Here is an 8,971-nt window from a genome sequence, read left to right on the forward strand (position 1 = left end):
CAACCAGTCCAGTAGTTGGTTCAAACTGTGGCAGGTGAAGGGATGGTATGCCAGTAGGTTCGAACCCCGGTACACCCAGTTCCTCCATTATTTCCAGGATCATAATATGTATCGTACGTTCCTCATCGAGGTTCAAATCCTCGAATATCCACTAATCACGAGAAAACAACAAAGATTGATTTTTTCATTGACCACTTTTTATTGTTTGATAATGTTTTTCACGCGAGATACTGAATTCATCTATATTCTACACAAAACAAAACAAAAATTACAACAACAATTATAACAATAATCAGAGTTAAATACAACCCACAATAATGAGTTAAATACAACCCACAATAGTGAGTTCAATACAACCCACAATAGTGAGTTCAATACAACCCACAATAGTGAGTTCAATACAACCCACAATAGTGAGTTCAATACAACCCACAATAGTGAGTTCAATACAACCCACAATAGTGAGTTCTTAGGTTAAAGTATAATATGTGCTTAAATACATTGAGAATTTTTGTTCAAGATTATGAAAAGACTTGTAAGGAACTGGAGTGGATGATTTAATTAAGAGTTTTTGAAGTGCTTTAGCAGGGCGGCCACTTCTATTTGACTTGTTTCTCGTCTAGCTTTTCCCTGACTATTCCCTGACATGCACGTTGTTTTCCCTGACTCATTGATCTGCTCATAATCCAATCATAGTCAAATATCAAAGACATAGATGAAAATTGTTTGATTTTATGCACGATCCAGCAATATAAACACCTTCCCCTGACTTATCCCTGATATTTAGCTTTTTTTACAAAATTCCCTGACTTTTCCGCGATTTCCTGGTACCGGTAAGTGGCCACCCTGTATTTTTATTTTTAGAGGTTTGAACGGATACAAAATCAAAACAAATCTACCATCTACCTAAACATACAAAACAAATCTACACCTGAACATACAAACCAGCATTCAAATGATATGTGAAGCATGAAAATAAACAAACATACATTAACACGAATGAATAATTGATGAAAGAATGATTTGATTCATGATTTAGATTTACCTCATTTTTCTCTTACAGTCAGAGATACAGACATGTGATCAGTCCATTGACAAAGCTGAGTTACAACATTGTACGCAGTGGCTTCCTGAAATTAGAAACCATAACATGACAACTTCAAAACTATGAAAATATTCACCATCAAACTCGCTTTAAGTCGTCATCGGATCACTATTCTTGAGTCATAATTTGTATTTCTTATTCAAATTACAAAGTGTAAGTCATCACTTTGATAAGTCATCAACATAAAGTTCCTGTGATGAACAACTGATGTTATATGTTAAGTTAATTATTCTGACTGCAGCAGCAGCAGCAGCAGCAGCAGCAGCAGCAGCAGCAGCAGCAGCAGCAGCAGCAGCAGCAGCAGCAGCAGCAGCGAGTTTCACTCTATTCATAGATAAATAAACGTGTGAAAGCAAATATATTTTACCAGATTCAGAGAATTGTTGAATAAAACATAATCGACTCTACGTTTTCCGCCGGTTGTTTTCGGGATCACTTCACCATTCGAGTCTAAACTCGTGTTCTCAAATCCCATTTGTAAATTCTGATCAATAATATCGGCATCCAATAAATAATACTGTCTTTTGATCGGATCATCGAGAACTTGTTTCATTTTCTCAGGAGTTTTAATTTCATCATTCCATAATAAATGTAATCTCCTCTCGGTTCCTACAAATAGATTCAGTTTGAATTGACTATACCCCTTCAGATGTTTAAAGATGGGTAAAGTGTGAGCAATCAGAAATTAGAAGAATGGTGATAGAAACATGTCTAATGTCTCGTGTTTGTAGTTGATTTCATTCAAAAATGTCACAGGTGAAGTCCTCGATACATGTGAAGTGTGGATGATCAGTTTATGAAAGTTTGCTGATAAAATGTCTAATGTCTCGTGTTTGTAGTTCATTTTCAATTGAAAATGTCTCTGGTGAAGCAATGAATACATGTGAAGTGTGGATGATCAGTTTATGAAAGTTTGCTGATAAAATGTCTAATGTCTGGTGTTTGTAGTTGATTTCATTTAAAAATGTCACAGGTGATGTCATCAATACATGTGAAGTGTGGATGATCAGTTTATGAAAGTTTGCTGATAAAATGTCTAATGTCTCCTGTTTGTAGTTGATTTCATTTAAAAATGTCACAGGTGATGTCATCAATACATGTGAAGTGTGGATGATCAGTTTATGAAAGTGAGCTGATAAAATGTCTTATGTCTGGTGTTTGTAATTCATTTTCAATTAAAAATGTCTCAGGTGAAGTACTGAACACATGTGAAATAAGGGTGGACGATCAGTTTTTGAAAGTGAGCTGATAAAATGTCTTATGTCTGGTGTTTGTAATTCATTTTCAATTAAAAATGTCACAGGTGAAGTCCTGAACACATGTGAAGTGTGGACGATCAGTTTATGAAAGTGTGCTGATAAAACGTCTAATATCTGGTGTTTGTAGTTCATTTTCAATTGAAAATGTCTCTTGTGAAGTTCTGAACATGTGTGTCAAAAATTGGAATAATTTTGATATCGATATATCCAATGTCTGAAGAGGTGCAGGGTCTAAGAGAATGCAGTGTCTTCTCATATTTACCGACAGCCCAGTCATAATCTTGACCTGGTTTATATCGAGGCACATCCGTGAATTCATCAAATAATGAATGATTAAAATCTGCTTCATCACCTGAAAATAATTAACAAATATCACTTTAATGATACGCTCAATCAATTATAATTAAACGATCAATTCAATATTTATCAATTTTTACCTAATGAATAATTATCAAAGTTAAAATCTCCAGTAATGATATCAAACACTAATTTCTCATCATCACCGAGATTTCCCTGTTTAAAATCAGTAATCCATGTTTTCAAACTATTTAATTGTTTCTGATGAATCGGGTCTGTCCCTAAAAATACAACATAAATCAGCTAAATATTCAACCAAAATTAATGAAGACATCATCGCAGATATTTGAGTTTTACCTTGGTAAGATTGAAGATGAGTTGTAGCTATGAAACCTACACTATTTTGCCCCAATTCATTTTCACCAACGAGAACCTGAATAAATGAACTCAAATTATTACCAGCTCTAGTTCTATTAGTTCTAGACCCAGCTCTACAGTTCGAGACCAGGACAGTGCAGAATCAGGAATGATATTTGTCCAAGTAAACCCACACAATTCTAGAACTGGATCCAGTGTTGAATTAAACCCACACAGCTGTGGAACTGGGTCCAGAGTTGAATCAAACTCACACAACTGTGGAACTGGGTCCAGAGTGGAATCAAACTCACACAACTGTGGAACTGGATCCATTGTTGAATTAAACCCACACAGCTGTGGAACTGGGTCCAGAGTCAAATCAAACTCACAAAACTGTGGAACTGGGTCCAGAGTCTAATAAAACCCAGACAACTGTGGAACTGGGTCCAGAGTCAAATCAAACTCACACAACTGTGGAACTGGGTCCAGAGTGGAATCAAACTCACACAAATGTGGAACTAACCTTGCACATTAAAACTCCTTTAGATGCGAATCTACAAGCAAATATCTTATCGGGAAAACAACGAAATTGTGCACGAATGATTGGAAATCGACTAGCAATACACAATCCACTGTTCAACATAAACATATTGTCTTTAAAACTATCAAGACGAGCGTCATATAAAATATACGGGAATTCACGTTTCAGATTATTTACTAAAATTCCTGTACATCTTCTATCTAACACTTCCTGTAAACATAGAACATCTAAAACTGGAAAATTAACGGCATTTCCAAAATTAGACCGCTTAACATTTGCACCATTCCCGATCCGACTACCATTCTTTGTTCCATTCTCGATGAATCGATGTTGATTTAAAGCTCTTCTCTGATTCGCTACGATACTTTCACTTATTTTCTTGGCGCGTGAAATATTATCACTGAAATTATTACAACGTGATAAACATTCAGGCATCAGACACACATTGGCCGTAGCAAAGCTCCATTGTGACTGGGACTCGCGCCTCCTCCGGGTAGACGGCCCAGTCTCCTGACGGGCACTCTCAGGCGATATATACAGAAACGGTTGACGATAAAATTGAATTCCGTTCCATAATACGAATCCGTAAACTCCAAACGGCAGAGTAGAAATAATTCCAGTCATATAAACGACTGACAGAATGAGTCCGGTGACAATCGTCGATAACGGATTCAATTTCGTTTCTAAAGTCGTCGGAATAAAACACGATAGGAATTGATTAATGAACCAATAAGTCGGATACATACAAATATACGCAGCATCGTGAACTACCAGCAGATATAAACACGGATAAATCGCCGCAGAATGAGCCGCAGAATTTAACATCGTTCAATTTAATTTCATTTATTTTAATTTATCGAAAGAAATTGTTGAAAGCGGATGTAGTTTTTTTGTTAAAGTTTATAGGTTCGAACCCCACAATAATTTAATTTTGAGCACGTGGTATAGATAGAAAAGAACATAATCGGATGGAATAGGACTATGGATAACGATTTTGATACGAAAAAGGATAGAAAAACTTTAGTTTTGTCCTGGAAAGAGGGTTGGGTCAATGTACGACTCAAGGACTGAATAGAGGTCGCCTCCGATATGATGGCTGCATGACGGTCGTTTTACCTGTGATGTCTGAATGAGGGTGGCCTCCGACTCAAGCTTTCACTAACCGGGAGTTAGTACCGGGAGTTAAAGAATTCATTGATAACGTAATTTATGATATCGTACCAAACAAATTGAATCATTATCAATTTTTCCATATGCGCTAATTAAATCCTCGTTGTTTTGACTTGTTCGCTATCATTATTGTAATTCATTACGGCGACTGAAAATCGTGAATAAAATATAATCTCATTAGTGAATTTGATTAGAATCGAGCAAAAATTATTGATATAATTTGTTTGTTTACGACGCCTCTGAGAGGGACGCCAGGAATAATTAATTAGCTCCACACAGTGTGAAAGTCTCTGGCTATTGACCATATTTGGATATTTCGTTCCCACGAACTATATCATTTCGTTCCTACGAAAAACTTGTTTTGAATATGATTTTTTATGAAATGTATGAATTACAAAATGCCTCCGACCACCGATGTCCGCAGCTGTCCCATTGCTCTACGATCCTAAGTTACTGGCCACATCTGTGGCTAACACTGAGGTTCTCGGTGAAACCAAAGTTTGAAACGTCATGTCCATTTAATCTTTTAATTTTTGACGTAACTCTGCGGTATTTCTGAATAGTACAATCGCGTTATATCTGCGATTCTATGTAAAAGATTCTACCTACAATGCGACACCAGGTCAACACTAGGGTTACTACGTGTATTGACCAGGCCAACACTAGGGTAAACTACGTTTATTCACCAGGCTAATACTAGGGTAACTACGTTTATCAAACAGGCCAGCACTAGGGTTTCTGCGTTTATTAAACAGGCCAACACTAGGGTTACTGCGTTTATTCACCAGACCAACACTAGGGTAACTACGTTTACTAAACAGGCCAACACTAGGGTAACTACATTTATTTACTAAACAGGCCAACACTAGGGTTACTACGTTTATTCACCAGGCCAACACTAGGTTTACTACGTTTATTAAACAGGCCAACGCTAGGGTTACTGCGTTTATTGAACATTCTCTTTTTTGAACAATAATTTTGTATTTTAATTTGTGCCGGGTTATGAAGAATATTTCATTCAACTGTATTTAGATGATGCTCCTCGGTGTACGTTAGTAGTATAGTCGGTAGTCTGTGCACTTCAGCGAAATAAACTCAATTGATTGTTTTAAAGGTTTTATGAATAAATCAGACAAAATAAATGCTTTTACACTGATACGCGGCGGCGGGTTGTTATTGACTAGTGATTCGAGCGAGCTGATAGACGGGGCTGGTGCTGATCGGTCGTCACACCCCCAATTCAAACAGAACATTATCCATAATGTCTCAGAAATTAGTTACAATTTGGATGATTTTCTTCAACGTATTTTCGATAAACGCTGAATATAATTTTGTAAGCGTTCTCGTCGCGGGGGGTCAAACAGCGTATAAGAATTTACCCGGTGTAAAATCGAGGATACATTGCGCGTTCTGGTGTTCACAGGAAGATAATTGTACAGGAATTCAATTCGAATCGAGTTATTGTAGACTTTATACGTCGTTAGACTTGAATAAGACTCATTCACATTCAGAGGAGGCGATCTACTTGAAATCACGAGGTAAAAACATGGTTTAGGTGTTTTAAACCCAGCAACCGCTTACAGTACAAGTGTTATGCCGCGTTAGGCGGTGGTAGTGGTTTTTCTGGGGTATATATATTTTCAATCTGACGCTAAAATATTTTTCGTTTTAGAAATAAAAGGTTGTTTACATGTTTTAAAGGCTGGTTTAAATCACGGATCTTGCTTGCTTTATTCTGCTTTATGTAAACACGTCTTCAGCAACTCTGGTGATTTTATTGATAGACGATTGAGTAGATTTCAAAAATATCACACATTTAACATATGAGTTATGTTTCTAAGTGTTTTTTTTTATTTCAGTCACGTGTCCTGACGGTTATTTTCAAATTGTCGACTCATGTTATAAGATGATACTAGCGAGCGAATCTACTGATGCTGCGCGTGACCGTTGTTCTGCTATGGGAGCTAAACTGGCAGAACCCGATACTGAATTAGCGGTGAACAGTTTAAAAACATATCTGAAACAGAATCACCCAAATGGTGAGTTTTGGTGGAGTGGGTGAGGGGGGGGGGGTGGCTGGGTGAGAGGGAAACTAGTTTAGGGAAGAGGGGCGCAGTGGTTCCGTGATGACCGGAACTAATCATTCCTTTTTTGGCCGCCATTATCGAAATAAAAAAGCACTTCCGGTATGTTCATTACGAATAAGATCAACTTTTGAACAACTGACCCGAGACTGGTCCCGGACTGACCCCAAAACAGCTGCGGCCCCTCGCGTTCTGAGGATACTCACAAAATGACAATTTCATGTAACAGTGAAACTACTTGAGTTCTAGAGATTAAATAATCGGCAATATTTGATAATTGAAATAATCCATCATTAGGAAAGTCGATGGAGAAATGTGGAAAGACATGTCGGCTCAACGGTCGGTATCTTATGGGTAAAAAACTGCTAAACTTAATACAACCTATTGACCACCGGTCACACCAAGTGGTGTGAGTTTGTAAGAGGATGTGTTTCTAGTTGACTCTGAGGAAATTAAATTCATATTAAAGTACAAATGCTTCTACATTCAGTTATTACTGGGGGAGGAAGATACCACACATCCCTTAATGCCCATTGGGTACTTACCCCGGCCTTGTAAGACCTGGGTCCAGTTTCAAAAAAACGATGGACTGAATAGAAATGAAACCGATATGTGAAACTCGGCAGGCTGTAAATCGATATAATGTTTCGGGTGGCCTTATTCTAGGTCCGAATGCAGTAGCCCTATTGATGGTTATATTATTGTTTGTTATTGTGTATGTGTAAGTATTATATACATGAGCAAATACATGAGCAATCGGCTTTCAGTGCAGGAGATTTTCAATAAAATTATTTTTTACAGTAATTACATTAATGATACGTAGAATATAGGGATATGTATTGATGGCACTCAACGTACAGAATATAGCGCACTTGATGGACGACAATCTAGAGTCTGATTGTTTTTTAAAACTACACGCAAATTTGAATTATTTATGTCAGTTTTAACCACGTGTGGTTGAAATACAACTAGCCATCATAACAGCCTAGTTATAGAAGGTCATTAATAATTATGAGGAATATTCCGAAGGATGAAATGTGAGTCGCAATTTAAAGGCTATGGTAGCTGCTGTACGCGAAGATGTATGTTGATACATGGTGGATGTCCCTTGCTTAATTATCGGGACCCATTCCACGTGTAGTATTTGAATCTGGTCAAACACTTCGAAATGATACACATGAATAAAAGCTTGTTGAGGCTCTGTTAATTAAGTACAAAATTGTATTCCAACACAATATTGTATAGATGTGTTCACTAAAACAAAATGCGACCAGAAAACTTACAAAGGGTAAAAATTACCATCAAACCTAACTGTTGACTCTACACTTTGAAAGTCAACATGGAATTCTAAATCAAGAATGTTTCTACTAACTCAACCACTGTTGACCCGGGTTCACAAATTCATATTGCTTTTAAATGTTGATTTCAGAACGACCGATTTTTGGAGGTTGGGATAAACAGACGGATTCACCACGCGGACCCTGGGTTTGGATGAGTGATCACAGACCGATGACGTATTTTACTTGGGGTGGCGATAATCCTAGTTCCACATATGAAAGATGTTTACAGTTTTTGCCCTCGAATGAGAACAGTGCAATGAACGATATTCCGTGTTCAACGCCATTTTCTTATATTTGTGAAAAAGTTTAATTTACACTGTTATGTGAATACGTGTTGATCTGCAGCCTGGGCCCTGTACCCCTTAGGCTGGACCCTGTATCTCTTCAAGCCTGGTCCCTGCATATATCATCACCGTTCTTCCAACTTGAGATCGTCCACACTTCACATGTGTTCAGTGAGATATTTCTAGTTGAAAATGAACTACAAACACCGGACATTAGACATTTTATCAGCACACTTTCAAAAACTAATCGTCCACACTTCACAAGTGTTCAGAAATGCGCGCGGTGATCTGTCTGAAGGGATACAGGTTGCAGGCTGCAGATTGTGTTGTAACCAAGATGGAATTGTATATTCATAAATATTGTTGTGATATGAATTGTTATATATGTATATATATATAGTTGTTATCTGTTATTGGTGCACGTATTGTGTGTTCCAGAAAAATTTAGAAAAAATAAGTAAATGCCCGTAACTTAATATAAAAACTGACAGCACTGCGAACTGGTCGTGTTTATTATAGAATCGTTTATTTAGA

General features: G+C 37.3%; 2 protein-coding genes across 2 annotated transcripts; one reads left to right on the forward strand and one right to left on the reverse strand.

Moving 5' to 3' along the window:
* Positions 1 to 221: 221 nt before the first annotated feature.
* On the reverse strand, positions 222 to 4,391 carry LOC141902027 (sphingomyelin phosphodiesterase 5-like). Its single transcript, XM_074789658.1, has 7 exons — positions 3,542 to 4,391; positions 3,019 to 3,094; positions 2,802 to 2,942; positions 2,627 to 2,716; positions 1,473 to 1,714; positions 1,046 to 1,130; positions 222 to 247 (listed from the first exon to the last, which is right to left on the reverse strand). Exons 1-6 carry the CDS (start codon positions 4,382 to 4,384, stop codon positions 1,047 to 1,049), a joined length of 1,476 nt encoding a protein of 491 aa, XP_074645759.1. The 5' UTR covers positions 4,385 to 4,391; the 3' UTR covers positions 222 to 247; position 1,046.
* A 1,599-nt stretch (positions 4,392 to 5,990) lies between these two features.
* On the forward strand, positions 5,991 to 8,463 carry LOC141902270 (tetranectin-like protein). Its single transcript, XM_074789918.1, has 3 exons — positions 5,991 to 6,267; positions 6,589 to 6,768; positions 8,243 to 8,463. Exons 1-3 carry the CDS (start codon positions 5,991 to 5,993, stop codon positions 8,461 to 8,463), a joined length of 678 nt encoding a protein of 225 aa, XP_074646019.1.
* The last annotated feature ends 508 nt before the right edge of the window (positions 8,464 to 8,971 follow it).

This window comes from Tubulanus polymorphus, chromosome 3, assembly GCF_964204645.1.
Source record: "Tubulanus polymorphus chromosome 3, tnTubPoly1.2, whole genome shotgun sequence".
Classification (NCBI taxonomy): domain Eukaryota; kingdom Metazoa; phylum Nemertea; class Palaeonemertea; order Tubulaniformes; family Tubulanidae; genus Tubulanus; species Tubulanus polymorphus.

Bases quoted from the DNA above. Each gene is read 5' to 3' on its own strand.
- LOC141902027 (XM_074789658.1), bottom strand. From the start codon at position 4,384: ATGTTAAATTCTGCGGCTCATTCTGCGGCGATTTATCCGTGTTTATAT. The intron at 2,943-3,018 runs GTAAAACTCAAA...TTGTATTTTTAG, and splicing joins TCATCTTCAATCTTACCAAG to GGACAGACCCGATTCATCAG. The intron at 2,717-2,801 runs GTAAAAATTGAT...AATTATTTTCAG, and splicing joins CTTTGATAATTATTCATTAG to GTGATGAAGCAGATTTTAAT.
- LOC141902270 (XM_074789918.1), top strand. From the start codon at position 5,991: ATGTCTCAGAAATTAGTTACAATTTGGATGATTTTCTTCAACGTATTT. The intron at 6,268-6,588 runs GTAAAAACATGG...TTTTTATTTCAG, and splicing joins GATCTACTTGAAATCACGAG to TCACGTGTCCTGACGGTTAT. The intron at 6,769-8,242 runs GTGAGTTTTGGT...TGTTGATTTCAG, and splicing joins GAAACAGAATCACCCAAATG to AACGACCGATTTTTGGAGGT.